General features: G+C 44.9%; 1 protein-coding gene across 1 annotated transcript; it reads left to right on the top strand.

Moving 5' to 3' along the window:
• The first annotated feature begins 5,600 nt into the window (after positions 1-5,600).
• On the top strand, positions 5,601-20,886 carry LKAAEAR1 (LKAAEAR motif containing 1). Its single transcript, XM_077832119.1, has 4 exons — positions 5,601-5,638; positions 13,925-14,257; positions 17,380-17,502; positions 19,904-20,886. The coding sequence occupies exons 2-4, from the start codon at positions 13,943-13,945 to the stop codon at positions 19,964-19,966; spliced, it is 501 nt and encodes a 166-aa protein (XP_077688245.1). The 5' UTR covers positions 5,601-5,638; positions 13,925-13,942; the 3' UTR covers positions 19,967-20,886.
• The last annotated feature ends 3,458 nt before the right edge of the window (positions 20,887-24,344 follow it).

The following is a 24,344-nucleotide window of genomic DNA, read 5'->3' as shown; positions in this document are numbered from 1 at the left end:
CAGGGGCACTAATTTGGTTGGGCATCAAAGTAAATCACAGCACTGGAAGGAGAAGTACTGTTTAAGTGGTAGCTTCATGAAATAAAACAACAAATAACATCCCCTTTCATCTGTCAAACAGAGTCAAGTAGCAACTCTGATCACAACACTTCCCCTTTGTGATTAGGTCAAAATGTTAACCTGGAAACCTCAGTGCTCTTTCTTTCACTAATAAACTGTTTGCTTCATTGTTCCTGCTTCATTACTAACGGCTGTATCTCCTTCCTGTGTTTAGGCAGCAGTACACATTTTGGGTTGATTCTCAATGGCCTTGAAAAATGCAAGAACCAGCTTTGGGAGCACCTTGTTTTGCAGGCAAATGCATGGTTTTGCTCATGCAATCGCCTGTGCTCAAATTGTGCAGGATCCCTTTGAAAATCTGGCACTCCCTGCTTACTATATGGCATAACTGGTACCCTGAGAATCCTGCTATGTCTATTAGAAAGTGCCTCTTGGATAGTTCTGGTTCCAGGTTGTAGGAGGGAGAGAAGCTAACAGCTGAGGGCAGAAATGGATCCAGTGAGGGTCAGACACCACTGGAGTAACTCCAGATTTACCCAAGGGGTAGCTGACAGCAGTGTTTGACCCTGAGCTGGGAACATTCGGGTAGACAAGTGCTTCAATTCACTGAGATTCTACAACCCAATTGTACCTGGCCTTTGTATAGATTCAGTTATGCGGGAGGACAGAAGAAGGGATAGGCATAACTCCAGGCCCTGCACTCAGCAGAACTCAGGGATTGTACCCAGGGGGTGCAGACTGCCCCAGAGCAGGGAGAAGACTGGGGAGGAGGTTGAGCCACGCCCTCCACCCCTGCTCTGGTTCCCAAAGTGGGGAATAGGGTACAGAGGCTGAAGAGCACCCCTACAAAGGAGTATAGTAGCACTGTGCCCAAAGGACCTGGGAGAGGAGTTCTGCCTCCCTGAAAGTGAATGCCTCTGAGTTCTCCCCCAGAAATGGTGCAGCTCTCTGCTGCCCCTCAGTGATCGATAATATTATTTCAAACCCTATTTTTGTGTTCTATAATAAAACTGTAATATAGTTAAGTTCAACCTTAATAGATTTTTTTTTCTTTTGTTGCATTTGTCCTTTCCCCCTCTCTAGCAGTATGGACAAAGCAGCAGAAAACTCCCAGGTAGATTTTAGTTAAATGAAATCTGGATATTTCCCCACAAACCTCCCTGTGGCTTTTCAATAGCCTCTAACTAAATCTATCACTGGAGCTACGATGTCCAACACCCCAGATCTCTGACATGCATTCTATCAGACTCAAGATATCCTTAGCCCTGCCATTAATTCTGACAGGCTGTATCCAAATGTAGCTCTCCATTGATTAAAGTATGGAAATTTGCACATGGCCCCTACCAGCTTTTCAAAACTTTGTTCTCAGTTAATTGTGCAACATGAATAGTGCATTTATGAGTGCACTTATGTCAAAAAGTAGGATATTTTACCGCCAGCCATCTCTCACTGACAAATAAATGTCAAAATCTCTCTTATTCCTCATTCTCCCTATCCCAAAAACACTTTATTAAAATGGCTAAGACAGCCATTAAATCAATAGACACGATTTGTTTGTTTTTAACTGGTGCAAACACACATATTAGCTATTTATAGGAGTGCACAAAAAGGGGAGAGTTCAAAAACAGGCATATAAGAACATAAGTATAGCCATGCTGGGTCAAACCTATTGTCCATCTAGCCCAGTGAACTGTCTTCCAAAAGGCATTCCAACAGACTGAACAGAACAGGGCAATTATCAAGGGATCTACCCGTGTTGTCCACTTCTAGTTTCTGGCAGCTGGAAGTTTAGGGACAACCAGAGCATGGGGGTTGCATCCCTGACCAGCATGGCTAATAGTCCTTGATGTACCTGTTCTCCATGAATTTATATAATTCTTTTTTGAACCCAGTTACACCTTTGGCCTTCACAACATCCCCTGGCAACAAGTTCCACAGGTTGACTGTGTGCTATGGGAAGAAATACTTTCTTATGCTTGTTTTAAACCTGATGCCTATTAATTTCATTGGATGACTCCTAGTTCTTGTGTTATGTGAAGGGGCAAAAAACACTTCCCCATTCACTTTCTCCACACCAGTCATGATTTTATAACCCTCTACACTATCCCCTCTTAGTCGTCTCTTTTCTAAGATGAACAGTCAAAATCTTTTTAATATCTCCTCCTATGGAAACTGTTCTACAGCCTTAATCATTTTTCCTGCCCTCTCTGTACTTTTCCCAATTCTAACATATCTTTTCTGAGATGGGGCACTCAGAACTGCACACAGAATTTCAAGGTGTCAGCGTACCATGAATTTATATAATGGCATTATATTTTCTGTCTTATCGATCCCTTTCCTAATGGTTCTTAACATTCTGTTCACTTTTTTGACTGCTTCTGTACATTAAGGACGTGTTCTGAGAGAACTATCCATGATGACGCCAAGATCTCTTTCATGAGTGGTAACAGCTAATTTAGACCCTGTCATTTTGTATGCCGTTGGGATTATTTTTCCCGATGTGCATTACTTTGTATTTATCAACATTACATTTCATCTGCCATTTTGTTGCCCGGTCACCCAGGTTTGTGAGATCCATTTGTAACTCTTTGCAGGTATGATTCAGAGTACTCTTATGGTTTTGCACAAGAGCAATCTCCGAAGCACTTTTAGTATGAGACATTCATAAAGGGCAGCCAATCATCTCTAATATCGTAAGAAGAAGCAGAAGCACAGCTACAGGCATGAGCCTTCTCAAGCACAGCACCAGGAAACAGAGGGAAAAGCTGGATTTTAAGGGTTTATTTGATCATTTATGTTCAGATTTTTATTGCACTATTCTATGCACGTGATCAAAATAGTACATATATGTGATGACACACCCTAGGTCTCTTCCCACAGCCACAAGTCACGTTTGTAGGACGCCTCTCACTTCACTGGCTTACATTGCATGTGACCCAAAATGCTACGAGCCCGTACTGCAAGTGTTTCAGTACAGAACACTGTACCTGCTCACTCGAACATTTCAGAGTTTGGAAGCTAGTGTTGAGGGACTGCATTTCTTTGCAGGTCAGAGTCTGTGAAACCCTTAGATCCACAACATTCTTCTGCCCTAAAAATTACAATGCCACAGGCAGCCTTCTCATTATGTACTGTTGGCTCCCCTTTTCGGAGACATTTTTACTAAATGCTGCTCCAAAAAAATCCATCAGGGAACAATAATTCAGATGATGCTTCTTAATAAATGAGAGGGGTTGCTGCTGACAGACATTATGTAGTCCCGCCTTCCCAGAAACTGAATGAACAAGACATGAACCCAGGAATGCATGATAGTTTGAGCTCTACCTTTATCATCAGGGTATCATAAAAGAAAAATTTTGACTGGTGTTAATGTGACACAAGTGGCCAATTCATTAACCTAGAATTAGGGGAACTTTTCATTAAATCTATTCAGTGGGGTATGTGAAAATGGTAAGAATGCTCTTGAAATTATTTGAATAAAGGCAAGATGTTCTCCTATACAGACTCTTTCTTGCTAAAAACTATTAATGAGCATATTATACCACATCAGTCTCGGAAGGTCAAAGCAATCGCTTCACTAATAAGCACTTATAAAGCTCTATAGAACTGCATTTCTCACACAAATGTGCTCCTCTAATGAGTGCAATTTTACATCTGCTCAGGTAAAACTAGTTGTTCTGCATTTGTGGTTTACTATATATAAACTAGAATTTGGGAGAAGAAACCCAGCTGGAAAGGAAAGACAGGTGCTGGGGAATAAAAATGGAGATCATGAATGTATTTTTCTTTAGAGTAAAAATGAGGGCCTTGTGAAGCAATGTTCTTCATCACTTGTTTTCTGAAGTGTCACAGTATCACTTGTCCTATTATAAAATAGCAATTAGCTGATATAAGAAATGTCATTCCCCTGCTATGCACCTTATTTGTCTGCAATTCTAACATGTACAGGAAAAATACAAGGGTTGGGATTAGTTCAAAGGGGACACAAACGGTGACTATCATAAAGACCATGAGCCAAGTTCATCCCTAATATAACTTCATGGATGTTAATGAAGTGAGATACACCATAGGAACATGGGACCAAATTAATCTATCAGACGACCCGAAATGCTGTACAGAGCCAAATCCTGTAAGTGAGAGCTGCTACGGAAACCTAGAAGACTCTAATACACCGCAAGCTTATCAAGAATAAAATGGACTATATCTCTATCAGTGGGAAAAAGTAGAATGAATACCCAACAAATGACCAAGAAAACACTGCATCTTTGTGAAAATCACTGTTGTTGCAGCAGTGTCCAGAGGCTCAAGTCAGGAACAGGGTCCCATGGTGGTAGGGATCCCTTCTCCAAGGAGTTAGTCTAATTTAGAACTAGAGGTGAAAACCGTAGACCATCAAGCAGTAGGGCTGGGAGGAGGATGGTAAGGGTAGCAGAGCTAAGATTGCCAAGCTGTATAGGTTAGATATGAATACAATTAGCCTTTATATATAAATTGTAATGTAGTAGTACCTCACAGCCCCAGTCAAGACCCAGGGCTTCATGGTGCTAGGGACTGTACACACACACACACACACAACAAAAAGAGTGTCACTGACCCAAAAAACTTACAAGAAACACAAATTAAGGATTCAGAGTAACAGCCGTGTTAGTCTGTATTCGCAAAAAGAAAAGGAGAACTTGTGGCACCTTACAGACTAACCAATTTATTTGAGCATGAGCTTTCGTGAGCTACAGCTCACTTCATCGGATGCATTAATTTTTACAAATTAAGGAGCTTCTAGCACCGGCTGGAAACACACACATTACGAGCAGAAGCAGTGCAAACTCCTCATGTAGCCCTGCCAACGCCCCACAGACTGGACCAGCAATATCCCTTATTATTTCAGTCCTGGGCCTCCACTGAGCAACGCCAACACCCCCCAGGCCTCTGGCCGGCACCCTCCCATAGGGCAATCCCAGATCCCACGCTTCTCTGCACATGCCCCCAGTCCTACTTTGCAAACGCACACACTTGCGACTGTCTCAGGCTCAGGTCCCAGGCGTCTCCGCCTCCAGCCTGCAGGGATAACCCCTGCTACTGCAACTCCAGGCCCTGGGTTTCTCTGCCCCCACCCCGACTCTCGCCCTGCAGACCCTCGCCTCTTGCACTCCAGGGCCCCATATTGCTCCGCTCTACCCCCCCCCTTTCTTCGTTTGCTGCCACCCGGGCATGGCAAGCCCACAATGCATTGCGCGGCTCTGCCCCTTGCTGTTGCAGCCCTCGGTCTCCTCCGGCCCCTCCGAGCGCGTGCCCCTGGCAAGCGACGGAAGACGCGGCCCGCGGAGGCGAGCTGCCCCGCCCCCACCACGCGCCCAGGGGAGCGGCGGCGCGCCCACCCCCGGCCCCTGCGGCGCGCGGAGGCCGTCTGCCTGTCACGTGGTCCCCGCGCCGGGCGCGAGCGGGGCGGAGGGGCGGAGCCGCTTGGCCGGGTTGCCCGGTAGCGCCGTGACCATGGCAACGCTTGTAAAGCCCACGAGGCGGGACGCGGGGCCGGACCTGAAGGGGAAGAGGAGACGCGACGGGAGGAGGCGGGGGAGGGGTAAGAGCGGGCTCCGCGGGGGCCGGGGGGGGGATTGGATCCGCCTCTCCCCCCCCGGGTCCCCAGGGCTCCCCGCCCCCTCCCATTCCTAGAGCATCTCCACACGCCCCCCCCCACAGGACCCTGCCCCCAGCCCCATCCCTGCCCTCGATCCCTGCCCCCGGCACCAGCCCCAGCCCGCCCCCCATCACTGCCCACCGCGCCGCCCCATCCCGCCCCGATCCCTGCCCCCAGCACCGCCCAGGCCCCCCCATCCCTGCCCCCAGCCTGCCCCCCAGGACCCTGCCCCCCAGCCCCCCTGATCCCTGCCCCCCGATCCCTGCCCCCAGCACCGCCCCATCCCGCCCATTCCTGCCCACCGCGCCGCCCCAACCCCCCCAGCCCTGCCCCCAGCCCGCCCCCCCGCCCCGATCCCTGCCACCAGCCCCAGCCCCCCCACAGTGCCCCCCATCCCTGCCCCTGATCCCTGCCCCACAGGACCCTGCCCCCAGCACCGCACCGCCGCCCCAGCCCACCCCCACATCCCTGCCCCCAGCACCGCCCCAACTCGCCCCCCAGCCCTGTCCCCAATATCGCCCCAGCCCCTCCCTGATCCCTGCCCCCAGCACCGCCCCAGCCTGCCCCCCAGGACCCTGCCCCCCAGCGCAGCCCCAGACCCCCCCCCGATAGCTGCCCCCAGTGCTGCCCCAGCCCGCCCCACAAGACCTCCCACAAGCCCAGCCCGCCCCACAGGCCCCCCCCGATCCCTGCCCCCACCACCAACCCCAACTCGCTGCCCCAGCCCCCCCATCCCTGCCCCCAGCGTGCCCCCCAGGACGCTGCCCCCCAGCCCCCCTGATCCCTGCCCCCGATCCCTGCCCCCAGCACCGCCCCATCCCGCCCATTCCTGCCCACCGCGCCGCCCCAACCCCCCCAGCCCTGCCCCCAGCCCGCCCCGATCCCTGCCACCAGCCCCAGCCCCCCCACAGTGCCCCCCATCCCTGCCCCCAGCACCACCCCCCCATCCCTGCCCCCGATCCCTGCCCCCAGCACTGCCCCCCCGATCCCTGCCCCCGATCCCTGCCCCCAGCACTGCCCCCCCACAGGACCCTGCCCCCAGCACCGCCCCGCTGCCCCAGCCCGCCCCCACATCCCTGCCCCCAGCACCGCCCCAACTCGCCCCCCAGCCCTGTCCCCAATATCGCCCCAGCCCCTCCCTGATCCCTGCCCCCAGCACCGCCCCAGCCTGCCCCCCAGGACCCTGCCTCCCAGCGCAGCCCCAGACCCCCCCCCGATCCCTGCCCCCAGTGCTGCCCCAGCCCGACCCACAAGACCCCCCACAAGCCCAGCCCGCCCCACAGGCCCCCCCCGATCCCTGCCCCCACCACCAACCCCAACTCGCTGCCCCAGCCCCCACATCCCTGCCCCCAGCGTGCCCCCCAGGACCCTGCCCCCCAGCCCCCCTGATCCCTGCCCACCGATCCCTGCCCCCAGCACAGCCCCAGCCCCCCCATCCCTGCCTCCAGCGCAGCTCCAGCCCCTCCCCAATCCCTGCCCCCAGCCCGCCCCCCCGCCCCGATCCCTGCCCCCAGCGCAACCCCAGGGCACCGTGTTCTCAGAGCTGCACCTTACTCTCCCAGCTCCCCATCAGGGCACCCCTGCCTCCTCCCCACTGGGCATAGCAAGAACCCCAAGCTGCTCTCCCAGCACAGGCCCCACCCCAATCCCAGGGTCTAATGCAGCTCCCCACATGGCCCCAGTTGAACTCCCCCCGCACCCTTCCAGAGCTGCCTGTGGCTCTCCCCTCACACTGCTGCTGTGCAGCCCTGGTCCCAGGTGCCCAGATGCCATGGCGATGGGTGTGATACAACTAGGTAGCTAGACAGGCAGGGTATTGCATGGGCCTTAATTCCAGCTGCTATATTTTGCATAGAGACTGCAGATCCCACTCTGCTGTTTCAGCCAACAGGCTACGGGTTGCCACCTGCCAAAAATTCTGATGCGTCTCTGAAGCTTGTCACAACATATCCCAATTCCAAACCGTTGCAGTCTGGAGATCAGGCTACAAATCACACAAGAGAACTGCCTGGGCCCAGTTGGGTCCGATGTCATGCAGATACCTTGGCAGCCTGCTGATTCTATTGATGTGGGAGCAATGTGTAAAATTTAAAAAGAAAAAAATTCCAGACTTCTTTGAATCTCAGATATGGTTTGATTCAGATTCAAGTTGTTTATGAGGCTGATTCCTACTGAGTCCACATATCCTATTGTATCCACATATGTCATTGTATCCGCTGGGTCTGCACTTTGTAATGCAAGTCACAACAGAATCACAGTTTTGTAGTTATTGTGGTGAGATGGTGACATTATTTGCAGCATCCTAGCTACCAAAACTAAGACGGCACAACTGAATATTGATGGTTTGGCCAACTCTGTGGTATTTGGTGTTTTTCTTAAAGCCCCAGCTCCTGGACTTATATGATTGCCTGAGAATATCAGCTTTGATTTTTTTAAAAGAGTAAGTTTATAACTCACAGTTGTAGAGAAAAGCTTGAAGATGTAATCTCTAAATATTTTAAACCCCAAAGGCAAATAAAAATAATTCAAATGTTATTTTTTAAAAATCTAATAGAAATCATAAACATTTATGGCTGGAAGGGACCTCCTTAGATAATGTAGTCCATCCCCCTTCACTGAGGCAGGATTTTTAATTATGTTTAAGTTAATCTTATGTTTTTTCGGGGGCCTGACTTATGATTTTTGAATGCTTAGATTTGGCAATTTCATATTGAGGCAAAGCAAGCACCCTTAAAGGCAACAACAGGTGAACTCTCCTAAACCTCAGACTGCATCCAATACAGACAACTAAACAGAGCTTTGCAGGATTTTGTGGACAACTATAGAATTGCACAGAACTTTTGCACAAAGTTTGCCACGTTTCAGTTAACAGTTGTGCTCGTCCAACAGGTTCCCTGTACTAAAGAGGGTCCTTTTGCTATATGAGTCAGGGGGGTTGTTTCACAAAAACAGAACTTTTACATCTTCTAATTTGTGTTACCATTTTATTAATAATAATTAATTCTGTATTGCAAACAAGTGTGCTAAGCACTTCACAGACGACTAAGACGTGATCTCTGCCCTAAAGAATTTATATTCTAACTTGTGGAAATGACAGAATGAGTGAGGGACACAAACTTTAGAGAGGAGGTGGGGATAAAAAGGATTTATGAGTCAGACACTTTAATGAATACCTGCTAGCCAGCTTCAAGTTTTGCCCAGATCTGTTGTTGAAAAGTTTCCAGAGAAGATACCAGGGTTCGGTATCCAGCAGCTCGCATTGTGACATTTATGTCCATATTTTCACACCCAAAGTGCTGAGTTCTTTTCAAAATCTGGACACTTATTTTGGTGCCTAAATGGGAGCTGAGTTGTTTTGAAAATCTGGCCCTATGTGTTAGGGCTAGAATGTGAGACTTGCTGAGGACACACACCTCCCACTGAACCACACTGCCCAACCCATCTGACTCACATTATAAAAGAGTTTACAAAAATAACCCCGACAGAAGATCTTTCTGTTGCAATTTAATCTGGTGACTGTGAGTGATGCTTTTATACGTCCAGAAAGAGGGACTTGACTTGCTGTCTAATTTTTATGAACAGGAAAACCAGCGTTGTCTTATCTAGGACCACAGAAATACACACCAGTGACCAAGCCTGACCTCCTCTTAAGAAAGTGCCTAAGCATTAAACCACACAGTGCAGCCATTGTATAGGTCGAGAAATACGTGTTTTAACCCTCACTAAGCCTATGTCAAAAAAGTAGAAACCTTGAACCCAAAATGAAGAATTGCAATTGATGCTTGTTAGGCTATGTTATCTTTCTTTAGCAGATGTTGCATGTAGTTATATTTTATTGGGTGCCTAGAGGCCTTAGAAAGTAAAATGTATTAATTATTATTTTTATTATTGTTAATATTATTTTATCAATACAATGTTTTTCACCATCTAAGATCTCAAAAGCACATTCTTGCTGTGCTACATACAGGTCACTTCAGTGAAATGCAGACTCTTTGGGATGGAGCGCAGAAACTTGGCAGACAGCTGGCATGCAGCACACTCCACAACAAAGATGGGAAGGGACATTTTGGGCCAGTGACATTGGGCCAAATGTTAATTTTTTTAAAAGGCTCATGGAGTCTTTAGGGCTACAGCACTGAGCACAGTCATAGTTTATTCTATAGGACCCTGGAAACATCCCTCCAACATGCAGGCATTCTTAGAGTACAGATATAGTTCAGTCTTGTAGCAGAGTTTGAGATTTGTCACATATGTATTATTGTCACTGGAACATTAAAATACATAAACCTATAGATCTGCACCACCTCTAGCTATATTATGTCTTGTGGATTCAGTTTCCTGAATTTCTATTTGATGGGTGCCAGTGACATGGAGGTGAAAGTCTTTGTCAGCAGCCATATAAACCATCCAGGCCCACCACCGTAACATTTTAATCAACAGTTTATGCTTGGTGGTTGGATTTTCAGGGTATTTCTGTGATCAAAATGAGTGTGACTTTATTTAAAGGAATTGACAGAAATTAAGTTTTTATACATTTGAATAATTATAGTCAAGAACATTCATATTGTAAACTAAAACTGCTTAAGTTAAATAACTATATACATTAACTAAATATAATTAGAGAGAAATTAGCTAGATAGTAGAACAACTTGGACAATAAAATCTATATTGAGACCTACATTTTTTAATTAAAAAATACATAAGTATGTTTTCTGAAGTCCTTGCACATGTATATATGTAAATATGCATATGTAAATACATATGCAAAATATGTGTCTGTATTTGAATTTATCAGTTGTGTGCCCAGTTACTGTGAGCGTACATACAACTATAGTCACTGACCACACAAACAACCATTTATATCTGCATGTGCAGTTACTGCAGTTACACACACAACCATGGTAATTGTGCATGCACTTATGTGCATTGTCTTCTTATAATCTATCTCAAAATATTCTAAAAATTCAGTGCTTTCAAAACAGAGGTTTAGCCATGCTACTTCCACTAAGGTAAATACATGACATACAGCAACCATTGAACCTACCCATCGTACTGATAATGCATGGGAAAGAAATAAGCCAACTATCTCGGTAAAAATGGATAATCTTGTTACATGTTATTGCTTAATAATGGCCAGGGAGATGTTTGGATTCTGAAGAACTTGTGAACTTTGCCCTTTTTTCACAAGAGTTCCTGCCTTCTCTTTATTTTCTGTGTTTCACACATGGAGTATAGTGAGCCAAAGAGAATTCAAAGTGGGTAGGTTCTTCACCAGATTTCTCAGCTAGACTTCAAAAGTTTCAGTTCCTGAACACGGTTTTATAAGAGCAAAACTCTGAAGTAATATATTACAAGACAGCTTGTCTGGTTTTGGTCATAAGCCATAAAGTCTTCAAACAACAAACAGTTCATCATAATATGTATAGCTCTTCTGGCATCAGAAGATCAAGAAAGCATTGGAAGTAATGATATATTAACAGAGAAAAAGACTTGTATGTGTTTAAAATCCCATTTGCAGAACCATCCTTAAAACCAGTTCCTCTTTCTTGTCAGTAGCATCCTGTGTGATTTCCTGCCATGGTTTTGTAAGAGTAATACAAATGAAAGGAATCTTCCTTTTGAGAAGTCAATTTTCTTTTCTTTTCTTTTCTTTTCGTTTCTCTGACTTCTTATTTTATAATCTTTTTTTTTTAAAAAGACTTTCTGAGCAGTCTCCCATGGAGTCAGACTGGTTTCTTTCTACAGTCTAAATATTTCCCACTAACTTTCTATTCTATAACTAGGTTCAGCGTAAACAGGATACAAAAGGTATAGCAAAAATACATTGTTCCTGTTACAGAATATATAGCATATATATACATATGTATGTGTATATATATGATACAGCATAGCTATGTTGTTACTACATGAATAGGAACTAATTTTCAGAGTTAAATAGTTCAATGGTTTTACTGACTGCAAAAGTATTGGCCTTTATCGCACCAAGGAATTCTCTTTCACCTTTTGCTACTAAAAAATTCAAACTACAAAAAAATTCAAATACTACAAAAAAAACCATAGAAAATCACTGCATTTGGTATGATTCTCACCTGGAATCATAAACTGGCCCAGATTAGCTCCAAATTCAACTAGGTTTTATATAAAAATTGAAATTGGAAGAGTTTCATTATAAAACATTTGCATAAATCTAGTGAATTGGGTTTGGTGGTTATGGATTAACTTGCACATATCAGAGCTTCTGTTTGATTCAAATTGTATTCAGAAATTGTTGAAATATCCCAGTTTCTTGAACTTCTTTTTCAATGCATTAAACACGAAAGCTTCTCATTCATGGTAGGTTCTTTGAGAAGTGAAGGGTCTCTAAATCAAGTATTCTAGCAGAGCATCTCTACCTGCTCCTATTAATACCATAGATACATATCAGTGCTAGCTAGTAATTAGAGTAAAGACTTCTGAGTTGTAATCCCAACTCCACTTTTGATTTGTATAATCGTGAGCAAGTCAATTAACCTCTGAGCCCTCTGTAAAATAGGGATAATGATGCTTGCCTACCTCACAGGGTTGTTTGAAGGATCAATCAGTTAATGTTTGTGGAATGGTTTGAATATGTATGGTGTTCGATGCGTGATATTATTATTATTATTATCGTCATCATCATCACAGGTAGATATATTGTAAATTTCTTTTCACAACTGTATTTGATGTCTAATGTCTTGTACTTTATTCACTGCTTTTAATCTACAGGATTATCTAAATCCTGATTTGTATGTTTTACATGTAATTACAGCCTTTTGAGGCTTTGACTCATGTGTTTGGTTCACACTGCAATCTAGATGGCTGTTGTTTACCTCAGTGCTTGGACTGAAACTGAAGTTCCAGAAATCCTTCTTGGGCCAAATCCTCTGCTGATGTAAATTGGGGTAGCTCCATTACTTCAGTGAAGCTACAATGATTCACATCAGCTGAGGATCTGACACCATGTATCCATCCATAAATACAAACTTGTACAGATTGCAGAGTGCTGATGAAGCAGGGGGCAAATCCATCAGGATGTACCTGATAAGCTGATGCAAGCTATGACATGAACTATTAAAATAAGAATTTAAAGCATTTTCTCCCAGGGATCCTTAGATCCTCGACCAGCATCCCATTTTACTGCCCAGTTTACTCACCCAAGTTCAGATATGACCCCATTCTTCCAGCCTAAGAAGGACTCACTTCATAGCTTGAAAACTTCAGTCCTTAGTCAACCAAGGGGATCGCTGAGTGACATGAGTTGCAGAGGTTCAGTACATGTCTCTGTAGTGCTGCCAAGCTCAATGTGTCTCCTACATAGCAGTGCAGAAGAGCACAGCCATCGGGCCTTTGGGCTGGTCTAAAATGTTTCTAAGATTGCATTAAAAACTGAACTAAGAATAGTAAATACTGGAAAATAAAAGGGACTGACCTGGCCCCACAATTGGCTGTCTTAGTACAACAGCAATGATGTGCAACTGTCTGAGCATTTCTAAACAACACTCAAGTACAGTTTTTAAGAGCTGCCAAGGAAATTGGAGATGCATGTGTAGCTTAGACAGATGTTTTTTTATAGGAGAGAGAAAAGTACCCACCAAAAAGACAGATCAGGCAGTTGGACATTTAATGCATGAGTAGCCATAAATATCTTGTAGTGGCCAACACCGTGTCTGAATCTTCCCATTGAGTAGCAAAGGGTTTGAAGAATTGAAATAATACTGATGAAAGAAATATGTGCAAAAAGTAGGGCTAGTCCATTATGATGAAGATGTATTTTGCAATAGTGCCTAGAGGCCCCAATTGAGATCAGCACCCCATGGTGCTAGGTACTATACAGACACAGAATAAGAGACAGTCCTTGCCCCCAAGGACCTTGCAATCCTAGTAAAGAAGACGGACATAAGGTGAAAGAGAAGCAAAGTTAACTTACCCAGGGTCAAAGAGCAGGTTAGCCACAGAACCAGGAATAGCACCTAGATCTCCTGGGTCATAATCCAGTGCACTATTTACTGGACCACACTACATAACCTACTGGTACCATTATACAGCACCAACTAAGAAACCTGAGTGTGAATCCTGTCCTCAGCCTGACACTTCTTAAGCCAGATGGGGCATTCAGCAGCTTCCCCACTTGGAGAGTGTAGGATTTCCCAAAGCACCAAGTACTCCTGACCTCACATTGTTACAACTCTGGATTTTTTTCTTCTTTTTCAGTCTTAACCTAGAATAAAGATGACTGCAAGAGAAACAGCTACGCGCAAAGGGACAATTATTCCTAAATCCCGGAAGAGTTTACTTTCACTTGATGTAAATGCAGTGTCTCCACAGCAAAGAGAGAGGTATCTGGCATTTGCTGAGCCCACTGAGGAACCAGTGAAATCCATGCTGGCTTCAGACATTCTTATGATGGATAAAATGTCACATGAGCACTCCATGTGTGAAAGAGACGCAGAGCAAAAGAAGCAGGCAAGGATCATTGGGCTTCTCAAGGCTGCAGAAGCCCGGAACCGCCTTCGAAACATGAGACTCCGATTTCAGAACTTGAGAGTAAGTTAACCTCAGAGACCTTTCATCAACAGGCCAGGCTGATAGTGTTGTACGAGATGGGACTGAGGAATTGTATGTAGCAAAGATCATTTCTTTATCATACACTGAAATGTCACTTTTCTAATGCATGCAAATTATTATATTTTGAAGTGAGCAAGGGAAAAAACAAAATATTAGTTTTTCTCCTTCATGCTCAAAAGAGAGGAAATTTTTATGCAGTTGCACCTTCAAACCTGTTCCATGAAACATCCTGAAATGTGTGGGGAAAATTCTAACAGTCATCATCCGTTTTTTCAGCTGACAAACTTTTCCTCATCCTAATATAGAGAAGGGGTGAAAATGAAGATTATAATAGAACCTCAGTTGCAATCTTAACAATGGAAATATGGCTATTTCTCCATAGTGCCTTCTCTAAGAGGGTTTGTCTACACTGGGGCTGGAGATTTAATTTCCAGCTCAGGTAGACATACCCCTGCTAGATTGATCAGCAGAAGCAGTGGCATGGGCTAGCCATGCTGAGTACAGTGCCACCTGAGATGCTAAATACACAGTCAGACAGCTGGCCTATCCCACTGCTTGTGCCATTGTGGCTGCACTGCTGATTTTATCGTGCTAGCTCAATTAGAAATTACACCTCCAGCTCCAGTGTAGACATAACCCATATACAGCTTTAACCACTAAAATGAGCCTGTTTTCTCTTCTGTTGTCCTTGTGATGCTCCATTACATTCAAGTGCAGGAGAACATATATTTAGGATCCATTTGCAAAATGAAAACAATCCTTTTGCTGAATTTTTGGCCAGGATCTCTAGAATTGTGCGTGCATGTGTTTGCGTGCCGAGTTTTAAAATAAACCTACCACAGTTGTGTGTGAAGCCATGACAACTGTGAATGCAAATAACCAGCTGTTCCTCTAGCTGATTATTTGCTTGTGTAGTTTCCACTTGTGCATGCAACCATGAAATTTGTCTGCACAATTGTCTTTCTAATTGTCATTAGAAGATTCTAACTCTTAGAAGGAGGAGGTTTTATGTGTTGCTCCATATAGCAAACTGGTGTTGGAAAAGATCATGTCAGCACACTGTCATTCATTAAGGATGGCATTTGCGAAGTGCCCAAGTGATTTAGGAGCGCACACACCAGTGAAAGTCTATAAGGCTTTGTGCACCTAACTCACTTGGGTGCTTTTGAAAATCCTGTCCTAAAAGCTCAGCATACCGGCCAACACATCTCATCTTATCAAGTGCACTAAAGTAACCCTTCCAGTTTACAACTGCAGACTGGAGTTTCTCTGTTTATTCCCTATGAGAAAACCAATTCTGGAAAAGTTGCTTATTTTAGACCCTACAGCCTCAAGGAAGATATTTTCCCCTAATCCCAAACTAAATGATATCATACTTGGCTAGCATGGTATTAAAGTTATTTATGACTCTGAAATTAATATATGCTATAGTTAGCAACAGTGGAACAGGGTTTCTTCTATACTACTGTCCAACTGCCTCTCTCCCCCAACCCCAGGCTACTCTGGAAAGCAAGACAGACTGTCTCCAGAGGCTCTTTAGTTTGCAGTAACCGATGTAAGTTTTCGCTGATTTCCAAAACTTGGCAACACACAACTGAATATGTGCAAAGATGAATCTTCTAAACATAAGACAGTGCCTGGCCGTCTTTTTATTGATCTTCATTCTGCTGGGAGATTTGTTTGCTTTAGTTTAGATTTTTTTTTAAAGTGAATTTTAGTGTCCATGAATGACCCTGGAATGATGGGACACAACAAGGACTGGCAGCAGCTGGGCAAGCTTTCCTACACACTGCTCTTCTACCCTGACCTGGAGGGACCTCCTGCAGGGTGGAAAATGGAGTTCAATCTTTGTGTCTGGGACACTCTGCTAAAGCTGCCTACAGGGGATCCATTGGGAGTGAGGTCATCTGAGAACTGGACCAATATCTCCCAAATTGATTCCTCTGCAGAGGCACCAGACAAGTCCAAATAGAACACAGCAAAGTGGAGAGGAGCAGAGAAAGCTGCACGATCCTAAATCCCCCTCTGGACTTATGCTACTGATGGAGGTCAGGCAGCTCCCTGCTTCCACTGTGACCCCTACAGCAGACAGCCAGGAGAACAGCTCATGTTCAGATCTGCAATATTCAGGCACAGCCCATGGGCCCAAGCCACTTCACTCTGCTCCTATGGCTCTCAGCTCAGCAGGAGTAGCTCATAGGGTGTGCAGCCTTCTCCTGGGGGAGAGAATGAGGAGTGGGGGGTCACAAAATGAGGAGGAATATCAAACAAGAGAAAGAGCAACACCAACAACAATAGAAGGGAAAGTTAAGGAAAAAGAGAGAAGGAAAACAAGATTAGAGAGAAAAACAAAAGAGAGAGAGAGAAAAGGAAAGGGCAGAGAAATTGGGCAGCACAAAGGAGCCATGATGGAACACTTTGCTGGGATACATTATGTGGGGCACAAGGGCTGCCCAGTTCCTCTGTCCTCTCCTTATGGGGCAGTTTGAGCAGTCTTAGGGGTTACCTGTAACAAAGTGGGCAAGACACCCTCTGTTCTCAAGGACAGTTTTTGGATCATGATCTGATTGGACGTAGCTGATCATTTTTCAATACCCACTCCATGTACACACTTTCATTCGGGGTAGCACTCTCATTTCATTGCAGTTCCATAGCACGATAAACCTTTTAATGCCTTTCATTGTAATTTCTAAAAGCCTGTCTATAGAGCAGTAGGATTCTGCTAGCCAAAGTAAATCCCTTCCCATATTTTGGGGCTTTTCAACCATGCTGGTTTTGGGCCCAGACCTACTTCCACTTGAAGTCAATAGAAAGACTCTCTGAGACTTCAATGGGAGTTAGATCAGGCTTTCTAAAAAACCAGAACCATAAAAAGATTTTTTGAGGGGGGATATGGCAGGTATTGTGAGGTTTATTTGTTTGTTTGTTTAATTTAGATTTGTTTTACAGTCTGAAGATCAGTTTTCTTAATCCCCCAGGGCCAGATTCATCCTGTTGACTTCACAGCAATTACCCTACAGATTTATTTGGCCCATTTTGGTCTAACGTGGTTGCTTTCTTTATCCTTTGGTCTTTTGGGGTTTATTTGTTTTTCACCATAGGCTCAGGAAATAAACCATCTGATATCCTGCCAGAAAACTGCCAGAGGCGCTGTGAGACTGGAGGTGTTTCTCCCACCCCGAAAGAACATTCAGAAACTAGCAGATAACTTGGACAGAGTTCAGGTATGTCTGAGCACATACCAGCAGTTAAACTGATTTCTTTCACTATCTTATCTGCCCATTTCTAGTTTTAAAGGAGAGGAGGGCTTAGCAAGCAAGTTACTCTTGGAATGTGCTCAGTAACCCATGGCCAGTTGAACTGTAGATCATAAATAGCAATAGCCAGAGGCATATACATATTATTTAACTAAATTTAGCACCAAATAAATTATATTGATTAGAGCAGGGAACTTGGAGTCAGGATATCTGGGTTCTGTTCTTAGCTTTAGAAATGTCTTAATATGTGACCCAGGGTAAGTCACTTAACCGCTCTTTGTCTCAGTTTCCCCACATGGAAAATGCCTATTTCACAGCTGTCCCAGGCAGATGAACTGAGTTCCATGGAACTTTCCATCTCAGAGTCTCTTGGATGAAAATTTAAAACGTAGGTCCTGTCTGCTCTCTTTAACACCAATGATCTCTGTGCACGTTTCATAGAACTCAGTAGGCTTTGGTTCGCTGTCCTTGGCCAGAATGCTCTCTCTGATCTCCCACACAACTGTTTTTCAGTGCACTAAGCACCACTTGTTAGCCTGACTACACATTCCACCCTAGGGATGGGTGCAGCTTAGGTGGGTATATATAGGTCATGAAACACTTTGGGATCCCTGGGGAGGCAAGGTGCTATATTAATGTTACTCATGGCAATATATATAATACATTACAGTTCTGCATAAAATTAGCTATCAGACACATTAATGATAAATGATCTTTGCCCAGTTCCCGACTAATAATTGTGGCAAAAGCATTGGAAAACCGAGCAAAGTGGATTTGCTGCTTGCTGTCTGTGGCTGTTTATTAAAGACCATTTCCTTTAGAGTGACAGCTAAAATACAGGCTCTTACACTGGATTTGCCTCTGACTTTCCTGCCTGCACTCCCCTCCCCCCTCCTCCAGCATGTGTAAACATGTCTTTCTGCTTTACTCCTGACTGCCTTGAGCAGATTCCTGGGATGTTAATGCCAGATACAGCAGAGGCCTTGGAGTGCTGAGAAGGGCAGATAGTCCCACAGCTGTAGCAAGATGGAACTGGATTACAGCACAGAGAGCATGTGAACCTAATGGAATAGTCTGCTAGAAAAGCCCACCCCAACCTTTCCAGGCAACTGTACCAATTCATTAGGCTGACCTTAGCCATCCCAGATAGTACCTACCACCTCTCATTCAATTAGGAGCAGCAACCTGTAGTAATAAGACTGAATTTTTTTGAAAAACCCCGGCTCCCTTGCAGGCTGGAGTAGACACAACTGAACGAGAGATTGGTAGCATTGATGCACTGGGGCCAAGTACAAAAGGGAATTAATGCTGGGAGGAGAAACCTGGAGTAACAAACACAAAAACATGAAGTACTGTACAGAGCTAGAATTTGTATGTGTACCGGGAACCACAGTCTGAGAGCATTCTGGATCAATGTAACTGCTGCACAAAAACAGGAAACTGCCCCTCCCTTCGTCAGAATAGAGGAAGAGGCTGCATGCCCACATCTGTGTCAGAACTGTGTCTGAAACTGGGTTCCAAGCACCAAGCAAAGGGGCTGGGGTAAGAGCAAATTAGTCATTTCACCTTCACCTGAAACATGCAGCTGAAGAAGTGATAGTCTGGTTCTGACAGTTTTTATAAGAGCACCATCTCTAGGAACATTTAAAACTAGCCTGGACAAAGCTCTCAAAAAACAGATTGCTAAGAGATTCCTGCACTGGCAGAGGGATGGACCACATCACCTAAAACATTTTTTCCATCTCTAATTTCTGAGTGTGAGGTCCTGACCCCATTGAAGTCAATGGGAATTTTGCCATTGGCTTCAAAGGGGGCCACGATTTCACCCTATGATTCTATGGAATGCAGGCACACTCTAGGTCAGTGGTCTGAATTCAGCTCAGGCTGGTAGCAACTGACACTAGTTGCCATCTCACAGCCGTTTAGTGATCGACAGGAAATGAGTTCCCACACACCTCTCCTCCACATTCACTCCTTCATTGGCAGTGTCAGCAGGGAAGCCTAGGATTAAAACTGTTGAGATTGAACAACTTTGGGCTAGAAATGGTTCCTCCAAAAAAGGGTTGAGGCACTTTGGTGGGATAGTGAAGGGAGCATTCATTGTTATTGTCTCGATTTGACTTTTTCTGTGGATATAGAGAGGATGTCTACTGACAGAATAAACCCTTCTAAGCATTACATCCATTACAAATAGATAGAAATGAAGTGTCTGTATTTTTCTATTAGCTTCTATCCTCGCCACCCCAATCTGGCATTTCTATCGCTTGCAGGTGTAACTTTTGAAATAGCATTTGATCACACATTTCTGCAGTGGACAGCTTTATGCTATTGTTCAGTCTTTCAGCTTCTTTTTGTCTTTGTTTTACAGAGGAGTAGAGTTGAAGTGATACTAGAAGATGAAAATGGCGAAATATTCATTAGAAGAACCTGAAACCTTGGAGGAGCTAGTTAGAAAAATGTACCATAGTGACTGAACCGGGAGTGAGCCCCTAGGAGAGCCACAGTTTGACTCAGCTACTGATAATTACTGTTAAATAAACTACTCCAGTTTCTTCTCATGGGCATCCAAAGATGTGCAACAATTTAACCTATGACAGGCAGATCCACAGAACTTACCAAGGAATGGAAGATTCAGCATGGTGGGCCAGATTCTAACTTCTCTTACACAGATATAAATCTAGAATTACTTGATTGACTTCATTCTGCTTACTCTGGATTTACCCCAGCATTTCTGAGGTCAGAATTTGACCCTGCAGCCTTCCTCAGTAAGGTACTCACTTGATTAGTTGGAAATAGGGACCCTTTAGTGTTAAGCCAAATTGTATGTATAACAATGACTTTCAGCCTTTACTATACATGGGTGAGAAACATCAGTGCCATTACCAACGTTTTCTTGTGGTCTGTCCTTGGCCTTGTAATATTAAAACTGTGAAGTAGTGAAATGCTTGCTTGCTTACATAGTTATGCCTGTAATGTCCTTTAGTCTGATGCCTCCACAACTTATAGACAGCAGGACACCCCTGCATGTTTTGAGGTGTGTCAAATATTACCCTGTAAAAACCCTGCAAAAAAGGTAACAATGGATGCAACAAAGGAGATGTGATTTCATAATTACTGCTGTAGACTGAGATCCATGTGTGAAAAGTAATGCTAGCTTAGAAAAATCCTCATTTCAATACAAGTGAAGGAATGAAAAGACTGCAGTTAGTAACATTTACCATCAAACAGGGATGGATTTTTTTAGAGAAATAAAAGTCATCAGATTGAACAAAGTGACTAAAGATGAGGAAGTGATGGACAGAGATTTTCTTTTCATTGAAGTAGAATAAAAATTAAAGCATATTGCAATAAGTTATGTGTTAGCTGATTTATACAACCAGGCCTTTCTGCTCCCTCCCTGCTTGTGCCGGAGAATTCCTTCTCTTGAAATCTTTGATGGGCTCCTTTCTCTGATTCCTCAGAAGACGTTCACCCAAGATAGATCCCCCACACACCAATATTTCATGTGATTGCTTCCTCCCACTGAGACCTTTGATACTCTCCTTTTCCCTCCTACATACCCACTGGGGCCATTTCACCTGCAGGGAGACACTAGCTGAAGATACTATACCTTACTTCAGAAACCAAACCAAAAATCCCCTCATCTGTATGAGTGATACAACTCCCAGAGCAGCTTTCCTCTCTTCATCTAGTTGTGGGGGTCAGCAAGGTGATTCTGGGCCAGCAGGGAGCTGTTACAGCTGACATAGGTTAGAGCAGCTGTGAAGTCTCCCCATATTTTGCCAGGGGTTGAACTGGTCCCTATCTGCTTCAAAGATTGGAGAAGCACAAAAAGTGGTCTTTAAGCCACCTCCCCTGGCTGGGGTCCTGCTCAAAGAGCAGATTTGCCACACTCAAAGATCTGGCCCCTGCGTTCTATCCCCATCTCTGTGATTCCCAACCTCATTTATTCCCCATTCCCTGTGTCATCTTGGTTCAATCACTTAAACTCTGTGCTTTGATCGCCCCAGCTGTAAAACCATGCTAAGAACACCTACCTTTGTAAATTCCTTTGAGATCCTCAGGTGAAAGATACTGTGGACGTGCAGACAATTATTCACTACGGCCATTGCTAGCAATAAAATCAATTAAATTCTGAAAAGTAATACTGTGATCTGGAAGAAGGCTTTTGCCCTACTTCTTTTTCTGACTTGCACTGACCAGTGTTATTTCGGTTTGATTTTGTTTTGCAAACAGAATACATTTTGGAAGCTCCCCAACACAGAAAGCAATTCTTAGGCAACTCACAATATATAAATAATTCTCTTGAGAACATAGCATGGGCTTGATTGTGCTACTGCTCAGCAGAGCCGATAATCTTATTTCTGCCATGCCAAATACAGGACTTTGGGGCCACAGCCCTACAGTCTGTTCTTAACCCCATTCTTGGCACACAATGACCAGCCCTTCCTTCTCTCTGCAACTTTTGCTATACTTATTTTTTGGAAGACTCAGAAAACATCGGAGAAAAAAAATCTTGTCACTGTTTGTAAGTCTCCACTGGACTTATTAGAGGCCCCCAGAGACAAAGCCTTTGGCTACGCAAAGGCCCGCATTTAATCCTCTTTCTTCTATGGCCTATGTGAGATCTGCACTCCAGAGCTCCAAACTGTGGCATTATCTATGTGTTTGAGGTCCTGAGGACAATCTCTGCACCATATTTTAGCTCTGCTCCTAAGATGGCATCCTGGGAAAAGGATGGATTGTCCTGAGCCATATGTTATCTGTGTCTGTGTTGAAAGGAGACAAAAAGGGAGGATGAGGCCTGGCCAAACCTGGGTGCAAACATCCAACACTGAGTCACATCAGAGCATCAGGAAAAGGCAGACAGAAGGAATCCATCTGAGTATGTGTAAGTGTCAACCTTTGCTGGAATAACTCTGCTCCTCAGCATCCACACGAGTAGTCGCCAGGGAGTTGCCTGGCTACATACGTTTTTATCCATCAGACGGCTAAATCAGAACCCCAAATGCCCAACATAGCACGCAGAAGCTTTCTGTGGGTTTCTGATACTCCCTAGCGGACACTTGAGCCATAAACAAGGAATGGGTTACAAGGAGACGTACAGATAGTCTCCTCCCAAGAAATGGCTAGTCAGGTAGTCTGCAAAGATGCTCCCCCTGCACCGAGTGGATCTCAGACACAGGGGAGAATCTGACCCTCAATGGCTGTCTCTGAGACCTAATCTACCATTTAATTATTTTAACATGTTATGAAAAACCTATGCACACTTCTCCAGGCCTTTCTATAACTTCCACTATAATTGCATTAACTCAAATGAGGTGCTACCATCAAAGGGCCAAATCCTGAAGCCCTTATTCAATTTTTTTTCTCAGGTCTTATCTCAAGGCCAAACTTCCATTGGCTTCCGTCTGAGTAAGGAGTATGCAGACTTTGTCTAAATGAGGGATCTTTCCTCTCAAGGTGATAAGAGCATCCATCCCCCACAGGCATGCAGTCAGCAGGAAAAATCTTACTGGATCATCCGGGTAGGATGTGTAAATGTAAGTGGAGGGATGGTTTTTCAATAAATAGTTTCCGGAGCAGAGCAAAAGCACTCTATGTAATTAACTGTTTAATCTTTGTGGGTGCACTACCTAGAAACAAATGGATAGCAATTTGGAGATGTTTGTTCCTTTAGCATCTCTGGTGACGGTGATATCGCAGTGCTTCTCCTGGAGCTGTATCTGGAGCAACCATTCTAGGGCTTCTTTCTCCATCACACGGTTTGCAGATGACGGGGGGAAAGGATTCAATAGGGAATGGCGCCATGCAATTCAGCCTTGAGACTGGCTGAGTCTGTTCTCAGGTATTCATTGAAAGAGGCTTCCCTTCCCATAGACATTCTGCCTGGAATTACTGGAGTTCTTTCTATATATGGAGAAGTCAAAGGTTCAGATGCTCTTTCTGTGAGTTGTTATTGTTATGATAACATAGTGCTTCTCTAGCACGCCTGTCTCTCAGGATCTCAAAGCATCTCAAAGGTCAGGTTCCACCCTCAGTTTAAAAAGACCCAGTGGGATTCTGGAGTAGCTCCAGGAACACTCCACTAAATGAGAGTGACTGAGGCCAAAATTAGACCCTGCTGGAGGCCTCCAACACTCCTGGGGGGGAGATAAGAGATTTCTTTCAATGGCAAGTCCCTCATGGGGCACAGACTGTCCCTTCTTCAATGTCTACAGAGTGCCTAGAACATTGTGGCTACAACACAAATAATAACAGGCTCCCTTCCCCCACCATGGAAATGCAGCTGGCTCTGGGGCGGGTATCTATAGCTATTAACAGGAACAGCAACACTGCTCATCACGTTCGCTTTCCCCAGCTATTCCGTGAAAGCCTTTGTTTCCGTTTGCCTTTCCCTAGGCAAGGTCATGGGGCTCTATGGCACAAGGGCCTGCAAGAGGGCAGAATCTAAACAATGCCACCTGCGACCCAGGCTGAGGCTATGTTGTTTTAATGAACACTGAAGTCTTACCAATCGTTATATATTCGAAAGGGCCAGCTAGCCAGCATGGCCTGGAGATGCGATGCAGTGCAGAGCTGTAATCTCCAGTGCCATCGGGGAATCCCTCGCAGGGATCTCTCTCTTGGCTGAGACAATGGAAGACTCGTCTCGTGGTGGAGTTGGGCGACACCTACTGGATGAACTCAGTATTACCGCCCACAGCCAACCGAGCCTGGAATGAATGCGTCCCGCGGCGTACATGGTGTGGGGTGTGGACAGCGGTGGGTATTTAATTCCGTGACTGTGCAGTTCCTCACCTGAGCCC

Source organism: Eretmochelys imbricata, chromosome 13 (assembly GCF_965152235.1).
Source record: "Eretmochelys imbricata isolate rEreImb1 chromosome 13, rEreImb1.hap1, whole genome shotgun sequence".
Classification (NCBI taxonomy): domain Eukaryota; kingdom Metazoa; phylum Chordata; order Testudines; family Cheloniidae; genus Eretmochelys; species Eretmochelys imbricata.
Note: the sequence above shows the minus strand (reverse complement) of the source record. Positions and strands in the feature narration are given on the sequence as shown.

Excerpts from the sequence above, each read along its gene's own strand:
- LKAAEAR1 (XM_077832119.1), top strand. The coding sequence starts at position 13,943 with ATGACTGCAAGAGAAACAGCTACGCGCAAAGGGACAATTATTCCTAAA. Across the intron at positions 14,258-17,379 it reads TCCGATTTCAGAACTTGAGA|GCTCAGGAAATAAACCATCT; the intron begins GTAAGTTAACCT and ends TTTTCACCATAG. Across the intron at positions 17,503-19,903 it reads ATAACTTGGACAGAGTTCAG|AGGAGTAGAGTTGAAGTGAT; the intron begins GTATGTCTGAGC and ends TTTGTTTTACAG.